This window comes from Leucopleurus acutus (assembly GCF_964270905.1).
Source record: "Leucopleurus acutus genome assembly, chromosome: 4".
NCBI classification, from domain to species: domain Eukaryota; kingdom Metazoa; phylum Chordata; class Mammalia; order Artiodactyla; family Delphinidae; genus Leucopleurus; species Leucopleurus acutus.
This window is the reverse complement of record NC_139146.1, coordinates 29,851,728-29,868,593: the sequence shown is the minus strand read 5'-3', so window position 1 is coordinate 29,868,593 and position 16,866 is coordinate 29,851,728. Positions and strand designations below refer to the sequence as shown.

Here is a 16,866-nt window from a genome sequence, read left to right as displayed (position 1 = left end):
TGGAAGTTCCTTAAAAAACTAAAAATAGAGCTACCATATGATCCAGCAATCCCACTCTTAGGCATATATTCAGACAAAACTATAATTCAAAAGGATACATGCATGCCTATGTTCATAGCAGCACTATTCACAATAGCGAAGACATGGTAACAACCTAAATGTCCATCAACAGATGAACAGATAAAGAAGATGTGGTACATATATACAATGGAATACTACTCAGCCATAAAAAAGAACAAAATATTGCCGTTTCCAGCAACATGGATGGGACTAGAGATTATCATACTAAGTGAAGAAAGAAAGAGAAAGACAAATACCATATGATATCACTTATATGTAGAATCTAAAATATAACACAACTGAACTTATCTACGAAACAGAAACAGACTCACAGACATAGAGAACAGACTTGTGGTTGCCAAGGGGAAGGGGTGGGCGGGGGAAGGATGGAGTGCGAGTTTGGGGTTAGCCGATGCAAACTATTATATATAGAATGGACAAAAAATGAGGTCCTATTGTATAGCACAGGGAACTATATTTAAAATCCTGTGATAAACCATAATGGAAAAGAATATATAAGAAAAGAATGTTTAGGTATGTATAACTAAATCACTTTGCTGTATAGCAGAAATTAACACAACATTTTAAATCAACTACTTATTTTTCAATGAAAAATAAATTTAAAACATTTATTAAAGGAATAAATGAATGAATCCATATTAATGCATTTCACAAGACTGTTTTCATAGGCTCTGTGTATGAGCGCTGAAGTTTTTTCCCCCGCGGCTCTTCCTTTGTCTTTGACCTGGGAAGACAGTGGTCAAACCAACAGTTCAAACCAACTGTCAGCACTCTGTAGGCATCAGGTTACAGCCTGCGGCGGAGAGTGGCTATAGGTGGCGGATGCACACATGGGAGACACGTCATATCCATTGTGAACAGACACAGACACAAACTAGGGGCACCTTTCAGAAAGACTTGATAGCTAATACTGCAGGTGACTTATAGTGAAATTACAACCTCTAACCCCCTTTTTAGGAGCAACAGGAGACGGAACACAATCTATAAATAAAAATTTTGAATGAAATAAGCCAATTCTTAATTCCAGATAAAACATTAAGAAACCCAGAGGATGGACAGGCGTCCCCTAAGGATATGTACCAGTTTGTGAGATGCTGGCCAGCGCTGCTCATGGATGAACTCAGAGCTTATTATCACTGGTGGATCCCTTTCTCTGGCAATAGAGAGATCTTCCTGGGGAACCGTGTCTGTGTCAAACACTTGCTACTTAATTTTTCACTGTTTCTGCTAACTTGTGCCACACTTACATTGACTATTAAAGAGTTAAAGGAAAAAACTTAGGAATCTACATATATAGATATTGGATTAATTTCTAGCCCCAGTATTTTGGATTAATTTCTAGAAGATGAACTACATTTCCCTAAGGCCTATTTCTTTGATGATTAAAATTAAACAACACCAGAAACTAACCCTTACTATTTCGTTAATGAGAACATGAGGATACCCAAACAAAAAGCTGAATTTCCTAGTCTGCGTCCAAACTCCAGAGCTGAAATTACACTTCGATGTGGGACTGGGAAACAGCTGTGTGGCTAACTTTTCCCAATATTCTAATATTAGCTCAGCTGTTAATGGCCTCAGAGAAGGGGCTAGGTAGATATTATAAGCCTCTGCAAGTGTGTTTTCAGTAAGGCTTGGATACGTGCATGTTCTATGTAAACTATTCTGCTCTTCATATTCAATGTACAATTATTTAAAAGGAGGGAAGGAGGGGAGAGAAAAAAAACAGTGGAAGTTAGTCAAGAATGCAAATTCATTCATTGTAACTTTCCTGCAACCAGTAAAACAGGACCTTCAAATTATTTCTTTGTTCATTTTTCCATAAATATTGTGGGTGTGTAGCTACAAAGGGGTGGGGGGGTTTGGGGGAGGAAATGTAAGGAGAGAAGACACTCACCTAGTTCGGGTGCTTTGCTTAGCACAAATGCATAAGCCCAGAATTTGCTGACAGGTCCATTGTAAAAACCCTGGTCACAAACTGAATGCTTCAGGCCTTTGGTCATCAAAATGTACACCATATAAGCACCAGTTCGAAGAGCACCGAATATACTTCATAATGAAAAGAGAAAAGAAACAACATTCAGGAAAATAATTTCACATCTGACATTAACCATTCTTAGAAGACTGCCATTGGCAGGAAATAGGTAGAGAGGCATCACAGTCATTTGCATTTACCCAGAAGCATTTAAAAATGTTTTGTAAACAAGAGTAGGAAAACTCCTCAGTGCTTTCTTCTGAAGGCCATGCCACTTATTCTGCACCAGTATTCCAAAAAGAGGTCGTGGAAAAGGGGAATGGATGCAGGGCAGGATCTCAAGAACTCTGATAACCTTTGTGTTTCAGCTTGAGAACTATCCCTTGGGATGAGATGGGGTTGGCTGAAAACTCCTGGAATTATCTCAGTTCTGTCCTTTGTCCAATCATTCTCCAAATCGCCTGGCTCTGTTCCCTGAATCTCTCTCTCTAATCCGTCTTTCTCACAGAAGCCAGAGGAAGAAGGCTTAGCTCTGCTCTCAGAACCCCCCCTCCACCCACCAAAGTCCACCCAGGTTCACTCCCCTGAGCTCCCATAACCATTCACTGACACTGCTCCAACACTGTCCTTCAATGCCCTGTATTGTATTTGCCTCTACATAGGCATAGGTGCTCAAAGATTGTTGAAAAAGTGAGATTGTTGAAAAGAAAGCTGACATATGGACTTGTTATCAAGGAACAGCTAAGGAAACAGGAGAGCTCTGGAGTGTGTTGAGCTCAGTGATGTAACATGAAGTATGAAAGGACTTGGCAACTGGAACAGGCAACGTCCGTCACGTAGTGAACCCTGTACGCATGTGTCCCAGAGTTCACAAGCCACACGCATGACCGAAAGGAGAGCTGGCTGACCATGGGGGGAGATGTGTTTACCCATCCTATTTCTGGCAGCATTCCCTTTTTAGGTTCTAAAAGTCAGTTAGCATAGAAAACAAATTTATGGTTACCAAAGGGGAAAAGGGGGTGGGGGAGGGATAAATTAGGAGTTTGGGATTAGCAGATAGATACACACTGCTGTATATAAAATAAACACCAAGCTCCTACTGTATAGCACAGGGAACTATATTCAGTATCTTATAATAAACGATATTGGAAAAGACTATGAAAAAGAATAATATCGGTGTGTGTATAACTGAATCACTTTGCTGTACCCCAGAAACTAACATAACATTGTAACTCAACTATGCTCCAATTAAAAAAGGAAAATTAAATTAAAAATAGTCAGGAGATAAACTAGTGAACAGCTACTGAAATGAGCAGCAGCCTCACCCAATAGGGAAACAGGAGTTTTATTTCTTTTCAGAGGCAATATCATTTATTTAAAATGCCTTAAGTGCCACTCCCGACTAAGTCATGCCACTAGGCTACCCCATCCACAAACGTGCATCCACCAGCGCGAACTAAAGGTCAACTCTGCACAGAACCAAGGTAATGAAGCTGAATTCCTGGCAACTGCCTATTAAGTGGGGATTTGGTGAGTAGCTTCTCTAATGACATACGGCCTACATTAAACAGAGTTACTCTTTCCAACATATAAAACAATCCTGCATAGGATTATTGGTAGATTTTACATTTGTAGATCCTGTTTAATCCTTCAGTGTCTCCCCGCTGCACGTAGAATGTAACCCCCAGCTCCTTCGTGGGACCTGCAAGGCTCTGAATGGCCTCTCCTTCCCCCCTTTGCACCTTCCTTCCTGCCATTCTCTTCCCACTCACTGTGAGCCAGTCATTCCAGCACTTTCTGATCCTTTCAGTTTTCTGCCTTTTCCTCTCCTTGGGGAGCTTTTTTCCCCCATGTTCACTTGAAGGCTGTTCCTTCTCACTTTCGTATCTCAGAGAAATGTCCCCTCCTGCTGGAATGACCTAAGCCTTTACGGTCAATAAGCGGCCCGGTTTGGGAATGGGGAGGTGGATTTCATTGGTAACGTCAGGTAATGGAGACTTTGCCATCTTACCTGAATTGATTTCTCATGGTTTGTCTTTACCTCACCAAGATGATGGCTAAATTTTCATATGAAAAGTTGCCACCATCACCAAATTAAGATTATTAGCTAACTGGGGACTGACTTGCTGCTGTGGAAGGTATTATAGAAGTATGGATACGGCATGTCCACTTAGCATACAGAGCAGACACTGTTGGCTGCCTATTCAAGGGCCAAGTCCCTTTCTCCTTCTCCGTGTTAAAAGAACCCTGATTTGGTCCAGGTTCTCCCAACTCATGATTCCCCTAAGGAACCTGACCTTATCTTCAACTTAGGAGTAGATCCTAATTACCTAAGCAAGTTTTAGTAATCCCACTTCCCTTACCAGTGATTTGTTAAGATGGGCACTGACCCAATTCTAGCCAATGTGATGTGAGGAGAGGGCTGCTGGGGGCCTTTTAGGGAAAGGTTTCCTTACTCATTACCACGTATTGCTTGGAAGTGCAGCAGCCACTTTGCAACCAGGAGGGAGCTACCTTGAGGACAAAGCTAAGTCAGAGAGGATGGCAAAGTATTCCTTCAAGATGTGACTGCGCTGCTGAGTTAACTCCTCTTTCAGTGACCCCATCACAGGAGTTCTTGTTTTGGGGATAAAACTTCCTCACAGTATACGCTATTTGGAGTTTTGCTTTTTATTATTTACACCCCAAAGCGTCCCAGCAGACACAACACACCAGAGACTTCAGGAGACTTTTGAACACTAGTTAACATTTGGTAGCTATCAAATCTTGGCCAACCCAATACATCTAGTCATAGACACTGCTGGTGAACTACTTACTGTATCAGTTATCTGCCTTTCATAGACCAGTGGGAGATATGGCAGTGACTTTTGTACAAGTCAAAAGCAAAGAAACACACAAAGGACACACTTTCAATATGTATCGGTCTCTGCTCCTTAGCCCCAGACCTATGACTTTTCTGAACCATCAGTATATTGTAGGGATCACGTCTCTCCCCACTGAGTCAAGCCCACCACACCCAGGAAGCTGAGCCCGTCCTCTACTATATTTTGCTGCTAGACTGTGTGCTTCACACACAGAGTAGATCCAGGGAAAGTAACTTTGGAATAATTACCACCTTTTTATCTTCCTGAGTCTCAAAACTCATTGTAGTTTAACTACACCTAATTTCTTCAGTATCGGCACAGCTATTAATCCTTTCATTGGTTAAATATTTACTGGCAATGTTCTAGATGCTGGGGTGACAAGAACCAATACACTGACCCTGGCTGCTGCGGTTGCTGCTGGAAGACTTCCGAGGAGGTGGTATTGGACTTAGGCATAAATACGTCTCCAAACTTTGAGGGTTAGGGCACGAGGAGGTCATTTCAGAGCACTGCAGAATTGAAAGTTTAGGTATCATGGTGACCCACAACATTGCTGGCAACAAGAGCATAGCACATATTATTGTCCCATATCTGGACATAAGCCCCACTCCCTAAGCTCTGAACAATAAGGCTGACTCAAAACAGAGGACAGTGCATTTTTCAGGGAAACCCTCAGTGCCAGCCATTGGGCCTATGTGTCTGAGGGCAAAGGCGCTTTGTTGTGATGTGACAATGCTACTGCTGGGGAGCCGTCGGGGAGCTGCTTGGCCAGTGGGATGATTGTTATTTGTGGGAAGCCAGTAGCTCTGCCTCTGACACATCTCAGCCACTGTACGCTTTGGAACCATACAGCTTTTTGTTATAACTGGGCACAGGGTCCTTAGACTGTGATACTTAAAGGGAGCAAACATTTTTTCCTCCCTAAGTTACATCATCTTGATGTGATGCAAGAGACAAATATGCAGCTTATGTCCTGCTCTGCCCCGTCCTTACCCATACTTCTGGCGGATGTTACTAATCGATCCGGACACACTCCCTGGCCATGCCTGGACATTGCATCAACATTCCCAACCACTATAAGCCACTACCAATTGATTAGGGCTGCCAATGTCAATCACAGTGCTCTCATTTGCTAGTTTAATGACTGGAAAAATTACTTAACCTAAGTCTTTATTCATCTGAAATAATAATCATACCTAACTTGTAAATTAGTTCTATGAATTTTGTAGAACCATATATGTAAGGTATTTAGTTAGCATAGAGCCTCTAATATATAGGTGCTGAATAAAACAGTTTTTATTGTACAATTATGATTTTATTACTATTTATTGTTGTTATTATTGCTGCTTTACTTGGTCTGTCCTTCAATGTTGAAAATCACTTTTAACTCTCATCTCACTTTATCAGGTAAGAGCAGTTAAGTCTAATTATCCCTAATCCAAAGTCAAGGAAACTGATATACTGAGAATTTGATTTGCACTAATGATTATTCCTGTTATTAAGTGGTTTATTGTTAAGTGTTTAAGTGTTTTATGTCATGAGCCAACTTTTCACAAAATAAGTGATAGCAAGTTCGCAGTAGAATGTGAAATGAGCATTTCCTATAGAACATGTTGAGGGAGAGATTGTTGATATAGAAAAGCATCTGGTTCATATGAAATTTATCTTTCAATCAGACGATAAAGGTTATTCTAAATATCTAGGGCCTCAAAGAGGCCGAGAGTCTGGGCCATTGTGTTTAATGAGGGCAGATGACTACTTACTGCATCACACCCCTTTTCTAGCCGTTAAGGTCACAAGAGCATCTTCTTTTTTTTTTTTTTAAAGAAATACATCATTTTTCCTACCAAAAGCTAGTTTTGATTATAACAGTTAATGGAAGAGCTCAGTGGACGGTGCGGTGGATGTTTCCGCCCCCTTCAGCTATGTTAGACACAATGCAGCAAGGAGATCTGGAGGAGATCACAGCCTGATTAACTGAGGCGCTTCTCCTCTATCAGATGTTCTGGATTTCTGGTCCAGAAGAAGCCTGTTTCGTCATCATTAATCATTTGCCACGGATGTACTCAAGGAAGTGCCAAGAATGCCCATCGGACCGTTACTGTGATACTCTGGGGGTGGGGATGGGAACCTTCTATTCCGTACCATACGCATTTCTGCACTGTTTGACTATTTTAAACAAGCAGATATTAGACTGGCAAGTTAAAAATATATATATTTTTAAATAGGTGCCTGGTTACAATTTATACACTGAATAAATAATCACAATGGTACTAGCTTGCAACTTTTTAGTATGAGGTTGAGATACAACACTAATCCCTGATCAACCCATGGATGACACACTGGCACTGGGACTGGCGAAGAAAGACTGACTTATTTATTGAATAAACACCTATGTCATCAACATCCGCCAAGTGTCAGATATTATAGTGCTCACTGGGTCAGCAAGAGTCTCTACAGCTCATTGTAGGAGACAGTAAACATGTAAATAAACAAATATATGTGTATTGTATAAACAAATTTCAAATTCTGACAGAACAATTCATGGTGTAAGTACTGGGGTCCTTTCTAAAAAAGCTTGAGATTTATGGCTAATCTTCTTTCAAAACCATACTCTGACCATGAGGTATGACTGTGTATTTACTTGAGAAAAAGTTGAATAACTCTGTATCCTAGCCTTCCAATTTTAGTGCCATCTGGAAGTCAAAGTGGAATACCTCAGTAATGACTATAAGAATTCCAGAATTCTGCCCTGTGAAGAAAGAGCCTTGGGTATAAATCATTAATAATACTTTCAATTATTTCTGCATGAACGCTAATAGTTGATAAAACCACTTTAGCATTGTTCCCTTCTTGGCCCTCAACTTAAATGTAAGGTATTTTGGACTCAAAACAACGTTTCTCAAGGACTTTTTATTATGAAGTGTCAACCACACTGACCCCCTTGCCCCCTCCCCACTCCCTGTTAACTCAATAACCAAAGGTGCAATTACTTCCAGGACTGAGTAACAAAAATGTTTCATTACACTTGTATCCTATAATCAGAAAAAGAAAAAAGAAACCACTTGTGAAATTTTGTCAGTTGTCAAAACATGGGAACGGCTGATCTAATAGTAGCAACTCTTTATAAACATGGGAGAGGCCACTGATTTTCCTGATAACAAACTTTAACTGCCATTAGACTCTTTTAGACTCTGACAACTGTCCTAGACTCTGACAGTTTCCAGAATAGGAAGAATACTCAATGATCCCAGAATAGATTAAAGCAACTTAACAACAACCAAAAAATTACCATGCTTGTGACAGGGAATGATGGCATCTCCATATCAGTATCATGTCTCTAATGACAGCCCACCTTTCCACACTGATGACAGGTATCCCTAATAGAGAATGTCTATTTTAGTTTGGTCTAGTCTGGTCTTTGCTAAAAACATATTTTTCAATAATAATATAACAAGCCATCAAAGTGTGAAGTTTTTTTTTGTCCAATAAATCAGCAGTTAAATGGAGATATACATGGTAATTTTTAAAAATTTACTTTCTCTACTCTTTCTCCAGTAACAATTCAGAGTGTACATTTTCACTTTTTACAGAGTGATCATTTCTAGGTGTGACTCATCTATCTTGATTGGCATATTTAATTGCTTACCTCCATTAGAAAGTTTGAAGTTCCTTGTGGATCAAGAAACACACACACACACACACACACACACACCCCAAAATTAAAAATACATACATCTTTTGAAATCTTGCCATTTGGGACAACATGGATGGACCTTGAGGGTATTAAGTTAAATGAAATAAGCCAGACTGAGAAAGACAAATACCATATGGTTTCACTCATATGTAGAATATAAGAAACTAATAAACTAACAACAAAGATAAATAAATAAACCAAACCAAACAAAAATATGTAGATGTAGAAGAGAGAGCAGTGGTTACCAGAGGGGGTGGGTGAATTGGGTAAAGGGCATCAACTCTAGGGTGATAGATACTAAAATTTTGGTGGTGAGCACACTGTAGGGTATAGGGTATAGGAAATAAAAACATAATATTGTACACGTGAAACATATAGTGTTATGAACCAATGTTACCTCAATTTTAAAAAATTAATAAAAAAACAAAAAAGATGGTTAGGACATAATGTAAATGTCCTAATATAATTGACATGAGAATTATTAAATACATTACAATGAACACAATACAGCAATAAAATATACCAGGTACAGTTGCCTTGGGTGCTGACATAGAAGAGCTCCAGGGTAAACGATGATTAAGTGAAAAATATAAGGAGAACATTCTATAGTATGATCCAATTTGTGTACATTTTTAAAAGATTATGCATACACAAACTGTTAGTTATAAAAATATTTATGAAGGAAAACCATTCAAGCTGTTAACAATCATTCCTATTAGAATTTTGTTTCACAATATCCATGCATTGCTTTTTTTCAGGAGCTATTAGAAACCCAATTTTAAATTCTCATTTCTAATATTTATAATCTGATATCAAATAACCCTTGGGTTTTTTGTTAATAAAAAAATGATACCTTAAAAGCAGAATGGAGGTTCCTTAAAAAATTAAAAACGTAGAACCTACCCTATGGTCTAGCAATTCCACTTGTGGGTATATATCCAGAAAAAAGCGAAGACTCTAATTTGAAAAGACACATGAACACCAGTGTTCATAGTGGTGCTATTTACAACAGCCAAGACATGGAAGCAACCTAAGTGTCCATCAACAGATGACTGGCTTAAGAAGATGTGGTACACACACACACACACACACACACACACACACACACACACACACTGGTGTATTACTTAGCCATAAAAAAGAATGCAATATTGCCATTTGCAGCAACATGAATGGACCTAGAGAATATTATGCTTAGTGAAACAAGTCAGAGAAAGACAAACGGTATATAATATCATTTCTATGTGGAATCTAAAAAATAATACAAATGACTCTGTATACAAAACAGAAACATCTCCATAGACATAGACATAGACATTTCCATAGACATAGAAAACAAACTTATGGTTACCAAAGGGAAGTGGGAGGTGGGGAGTGATAAATTAGGAGTATAGGTTTAACAGATACAAACTACTATACAATAAAATAGACAAGCAACAGGGTTTACTGTATAGCTTAGGGAATTATATCCAATATCTTGTAATAACCTATAATGGAATATAATCTGCAAACAAACAAAAACAACCCAAAACTGAATCACTATGCCGTAGACCTGAAACTAACACAATGTTGTACATCAACTATATCTCAGCAAAAAAAAAAAAAAAAAAAAAGATACCTTAAAGGTCTGAATGTTACTTAGACAATAACTCCTTTGCTTCTCAGAGATCAGATGTATTAGATGGAGCTTTTAGTCTACAGGGGAATCAGACAGCCAACAACAACCATGAAAAGGAACAGAAATAAATAATTGAAACTGAGATACACGGCAAATCCTGAGTAGAAAAGCTGAACCTAGTTTAGAACGGGAATGGGAGGATAGAGAAAGCCTCTGGAGAAATATCATTTAAACCCTGAAATATGGAATAGCTTCCACTGCATTTCTTGTAATGGTATCTACTGTTACATAGAATCACATGGGATGATATTCATGAACTCCTAGACTAGGTAAATGCTACATGTTGCGTGTGGAGTCTATCAGAGCTACAGACTTCATGAAAGAAGCTATCTTAGTCGATACTTTGGTTCCCTGACAGAGAGAGGGCGGGCATGTACTCTATGACTGTTCTCCATACCCACCACGAATCCCCTTGATAAGTCAGAAAACTTCAGTCTGAACCAGATGTTCTTAGTAAAAGTTTGGTAGGATGGTTTCGTATTGATGCACTTTCTGATGTATCTATTACCTTAACTTGTAAACCTAAGCGTTGGGGGAAAAAAAAAAAGAAGAAGAAGCCTTAAGGATCTGAATTGTTGCTTAGAGAATAGTGCAGGGTACAGTCCTTGCATCGGGAGTGTGCAACTTGGATATAACACACTTATTCCAGGTATCTGACAAGGCAAAGAAATATTGGGTCAAGTTTGAAAAACTAACTTGATATAGACCAGCCTGGCAGAGTGGAGAGTAAGGAAGAGTGGCAAGATTAAAAATAATAACAAGAATAAAGACAACTGGGGCTATAATGGATCTCAATTAGAATTCCCCCAAAGAAATAAGATACCTGGCTCTAGAATTATAAGTTTAAATTTAGAATTTTGATTGACTGCACACTGTTTCATAAAATAGGCAGGATTTTCTTTTATGTTACTTGAGCCACTGTTATTATGTTTTAATCTGAGATACAGGAATTTCACTTCCTTGGCAAGACTAGTAGCCTCCACCCCATCAGGGCTAGAGGGGAAGGTGGCCACTGCCACTTTGCCCCGACTCTCAGACCGCATGATGCCAGCTTCATTTCAGGCTGGCAAGTACTTAACTAGTTGGTGGCATGGTATTTCACATTTAAAGAACTTTATTGAGCTCCTATATTATGAAATTTGATTTTCACAACAACTTCATGGGGCACCACTCTCCTGGTTATATAGACAAAGAGAGAAATAGGCATGCAGAAGGCAGGGGACTGGCCCTAGGTTACACAGTTACTAAGTAAAAGAATCTTCTGACTACAGCTCCAGTGCTTTGCCCTTTACCCAGCACTGACCCTGAACTCCCCAGTAGGCTTTCATTTAGGATAGTGGTTCTCAACCTGAGTGGACATGACAATCACCAAGATGCATGCTAAAACAATTCTAATGCCTAGAACCCATCTCGTACCAATTCACTCAGCATCTTAGACATGGAAGTACCTATGAGTCCTGGCTCTGGGTTAGGGACACCCTGGAGACTTCATCCTCCAGGCTGCCTTCCACTCCCCACTCCATGAACCTCTGGATGAAGCTGCCCAGGTAACTGATGAAGAAATTTGCTTATCTCTGTATCACTGCTGTCCTAGATGAGAACCCTTCTCTCTGAATTCAACCATTGATGGAATGCCATCTAATTCATTCTTGGGAAAGTGGAGACTTGCCCGTGACTAAGGCTTATTTGTTTTCACCTACATATGGAAAGCACAGTGTGCTGGTTTCTGGACTTTTACAAATGGGAACAAAGAGATAAAGTCTTACCATTAGTGACCCCTATTAAGTATGGCAGAAAATTAAAGTAAGAGACTTGTATGAACTAAAAAGAACCTGAAAATAAATGTGGGCATAATAGAGATTAATGTTGAAGCCAAAAACTCACCAGAACCACAAAAGTGGTTAAACATCTTGTTTCTATAGAAAACTCTGTTCCTTTGAGAAAAACTCTTAATCTCTTTTGGAATATTCCCAAATTACTAGGACAGTGATAACGCCAGTGCCAAGACTAACAGCATTGATCCATTAACTCCATTGCAGTCTTAACTAGGTTTCACAACTGCACGAGGAAACTTTTTTTCTTTTCCTGAGGGATGATGAATGAAAATTTCATTGGGAGAATACTTGAGTTGATGATATATAACATTATCTGTATAAACAGTCTCTTCCCCAACCCAACCCAACGCAAAATCTGAAACAAAAAAGAAGGAAAGAAGGGAGGGAAGGAGGAGAAAAAGTCACCGTGACCCTCAGTTTTCCACATCCTTAGAACTGGGGACTAGGAATGTCCTTTAGGATTTGAGCCCTAAACTTGTCAGATCATATTATAACTATAAAAGAAAGGGAGGAAACATAAGTCATGATTTTCTCACTCTTCATGTGCCCAATTCCTTTCTTTGGGCTGTTAATCTAAAAATCCATTAGATAAATTTTTAATCTTTTAAAGCAGCTCATTGACTTATTTTTTTCTGAGATTTTCGTCATCATTCACCATAATTGAATGACTATAATCACAAGACATACCAAAGAAAGTAAATTTAAACAATATTCATTTCATAAATATTTATTAAGTATAAATGCCTACCAGGTGATAGGCCCTGTGCCATACCTTACTCCTATTGAAAAGAGTTTAAGAGATCAAACACCACCACTGAAAAGAGGTAGTAGGAAAGGAAAAGATATTCCTTTCTAAAACATATCTTGTGTTAATATATTTTTTTAAGATAGGGATATACAGATCTCCAGGGAAATTTCTGGGAGATTTGCCAAAGGATCACATGGCCTGAAACATATGGTGAGCTCTTTGGCAACTTTATAACGCGATAACGGGAGACCCAGCCTCCCCATCTCTGGGTCTTTTGCATCAGAAATACAGTAGTTCTCACACAGATCAATTCACCACCACCGTCATGAAACTAGAGGGATGGACAGATAGACAGATAGATATTGATTGGAGCCCTTCAATGAGAGCTACTGACTTACTAGAGAGAGCCTAAGTCTTAGCAGCTAAATGGTGATCTCAGAACATTAAGCCTGCAGGTTAAAAAGTGGAAATTGTGAAAATTCATTGTAGTGCTATTCCTAGGAATCGCTGGGAATTTATCTTCCAGGTGAAACTCAACCTCTTCAACTGTAAGGTGTTTACAGATAGAGACCAGATGGGTCACTCTTCAAAACTGACACACCGGCAGTGGTTGGCAGTGACTAATACCGCAGAGCTCACCGACTCCTCCGAAAGAGACCCCAGCCACAAACCCTAAACAGCACTTACAACCTCTGAACTCATGGCCAATTCTGAATCCCTTTCTTAAAAATGTCAACATGCTGGCATGGCTACTCTGACCTTTTTGAATAGCCAAACAGTCTGCTGTGGGATCCTCTCACTTCCATTTCACGAACTTCCCATGGCTCCGTGGAAGTCCGAGAGTTTTCCCTCTCCTGCACCTCAAAGCCCAAAGTATAGCCTCCCACAGTCCTGTACAATGAGGCCACAGGAGCTCGTGGTCCCGATTTCATCACGAAATAATTTTGAAAACAGAAATTGTAGCATAGACAAGCACACTGTGATACCTTTGGGTATACCAGGTCTAATGGAAGAAGAAAAATCCACGCTGCTCCTTAACTCTTCTATAGGCCCTTGGCTTGCTTACTGTCTGTTTCCATTTTTCCTATTAATCCAGATTTTTGAGTAGAGACAAATCTGTTATCTGCTAGCAGCAAAAAATGGAGCTGACCAAAATGACTACTTTAAATTATTATGCCTAGGAAAAGTTGTATATGAAAAATTTCATCTGTCTTCACCCAATTAAACAAGACATGCACATCCCTAAATAAGACTATTCATGTAGGAAGGTAATGCTAATCACCAGTAAAATATAATATCCATTGAGATAATTTATATGAAAATATTTCTGATGACTAAGGCATCCTCTTGAAGTTTAAGGTGTTTTCAGAGAGGCACCCTGGTGTTGGGCAAAGAAAATCTGGCAACCAGATTCCTCCAAGTACTGAGTGCTTTAGGGCACGTCCCATAAATCTTCTCACTTCCTTTGGAAAATGAAAATGGCATTGTCTCATATTCTGCCTACATCACAAGGTGTCATGAGGATCACATAAGCTGATGGATGTTAAAAGTATTCACTAGCCAACAGTAAAACTTTATCATTGATAACACCACAGTCTTTCATCAACAAATCTTTTCCTGACTACATCATTTTTTCTTCCAATTTTATTGAGATATAATTGGCCTACAGCACGGCATAAGTGTAAAGGGTACAACATAATGGTCTGACGTACCTACATCATGAGATGATGACCACAATCAAGTTTAGTGAACAGCCATCATCTCATACAGACACAAGATTAAAGAAATACAAAAAAACTTTTCCCTTGTGATGAGCACTCTTAGGGTTTCCTCTCTTAGTCACTTTCATATATAACATGCAGCAATGTTCATTATATTGATCGCATGGTACATTACATCCCTAGCACTTATTTATCTTATAACTGGAATTTTGTACATTTTGACCACCTTCCTCTAACTTCCCCTCCCACGCCCCACCTCTGGTGACCAAAAATCGAATCACTTTTTCTATGAGTTTGTTTTTTAAGTATAATTGACCTACAACGTTGTGTTAGTTCCTGACGCACGACATAGTGATTCAATATTTCTATACATTTCAAAATGATCAACCCAACAAGTCTAGTTACCATCTGTCACCATACAAAGATACTACATAATTATTGCCCGTATTCCCTACACTCATGTTTCATCCCTGTGACTCATTTATTTTGCACTTTGGAAGTTTGTACCTCTTAATCTCCCTCAGCTACTGCTCTTCTCCCTCCACACATCATTTTCATCTATAATCTCTCTAATTTCTGTTGAAGCAAACACACATAGCAACTGTGTTCTGTGAATCTGTAAGAGCTAGGAACATGCTTACACTCTCCTACTGCTCTGTTTATTTTAGTGCATTTCTTTCTTCCTCAAACACAAAAAATTTCAAGTTCAATCTGTTAGAGCTGAATGACAATATTCTGGTTAACTTTTAAGAAAAGACATCTATGTATATGTTTGTCTCTTAGTTAAGAAATCATACCTGACTACTAACACATTAACAATTGAAAACAACAACAATGTTAACCACAAAAATAGAGAGCATTAAAGCTTTGATGCCTTGTGTTAATACTGGAAAAAATCTCAAGCCCGTTCAAGCACTTGGTTGGGACCGCAAGTGCATGGAGATATCTCCAGCTCATATGTTTCATACCACATGGAAGCACACTTTGCACCTGGACTGGTTTGGCATGCCATCAGTCCTATTCCCCTTTGTTCCCACAGAGGAATTTTTTTTTCAACCCTCAAGGCAGGAAAAGTTTTAACAACCGTTAAGTGTGCTTTCACAAATTATCTTAAAAGTGTTTGGTACCTAAGGCTGGATGGAAGTGGTTTGGGCCTGTGACTTACCCTGGGCCCTATGAATAATAGAAACTCAATGGGTATTTTTGTGCTATGGTAGTTACGATTATGAGTAGGATTGGGTAATAAAAACAAAGGTTTCCAGGGACTTCCCTGGTGGTCCAGTGGTAAAGAATCCGCCTTCCAATGCAGGGGACGTGGGTTTGATCCCTGGTCAGGGAACTAAGATCCCACATGCTGAGGGACAACTCAACCCACGCCTGCCACAACTACTGAGCCTGCGCGCCTCAACTAGAGAGCCCACGCGCCGCCAACTACAGAGCCCACACACCCTGGAGCCCATGCACCACACCTAGAGAGAAACCCACGCACCCCAACGAAAGATCCCGCATGCCGCAACGAAGATCCCACGTGCCACTGCTAAGATCCAATGTAGCCAAGAATAAAATAAATAAATATATTTTAAAACAAAACAAAAACAAAAAAACCCAAAGGTTTCCAAAAGTCAGGGGACTTTGCTTTCTCTTGTCTCACAGATCACCGCACTATTGAACTTTCCGAATGGCCTCCTCATGCACAGTTGAACTCTCCCGACCTCTGTAAGTTTCCTCAGGGGAGAAGGTCTTCTCATTTCCTTATCAAACGTGAGCCTGAGGAACAAGGGGAATTCCCTCCACCTCTGCCCCTGACTTCCCAGCCATCCCAGCAAAGAAGATGGGACCCTGAGGTTTTAGGGCTTTTCTCTCCTCTGGAGGAGAAGCCAGTTTCCATCTGATGTTTGAGAAGGGAAAAGAAAAAATATAGCCTAGAACACAGATGGGAGGCATTTGTTTTGTGTGTGGCATTTCCGACCTCCCTTTCTGGCCTTCTCCCTTGTCCTGACTCCTTTCCTTTCCCATAACCCACAGCCCATCAAAACTTTTGAGTTTCAAAGTACAGATTCTTCTGCTTCTCCACCTCTACTGGAAATTCCCATAATTTCTCAATTAGATGTTAAAGACAAATGAGATTGGAGGAGGGAATGACTGACACTCCCTTACTCTTCCTGGGGTGTTAGGTGACTTTTCAACTAATACAAGTGCAGATAGAGTCCAGGTCCCTAAAGAATTCCAGACAGGGAAGGGATAGGAGTTTTTAATCATTCATGCAT

At 39.6% G+C, this 16,866-nt stretch overlaps 1 protein-coding gene across 3 annotated transcripts in view; it reads right to left on the bottom strand.

Annotated features, from left to right (window-relative positions):
* ELOVL6 (ELOVL fatty acid elongase 6) overlaps positions 1-16,866 on the bottom strand; it is a 134,075-nt gene that overhangs the window by 16,141 nt on the left and 101,068 nt on the right. For all 3 annotated transcript variants that reach the window (XM_082838531.1, XM_082838530.1, XM_082838532.1), the window contains exon 4: positions 1,979-2,130. In XM_082838531.1, coding sequence (XP_082694657.1) covers positions 1,979-2,130 — 152 coding nt within the window. The remainder of the gene's footprint in view (positions 1-1,978; positions 2,131-16,866) is intronic.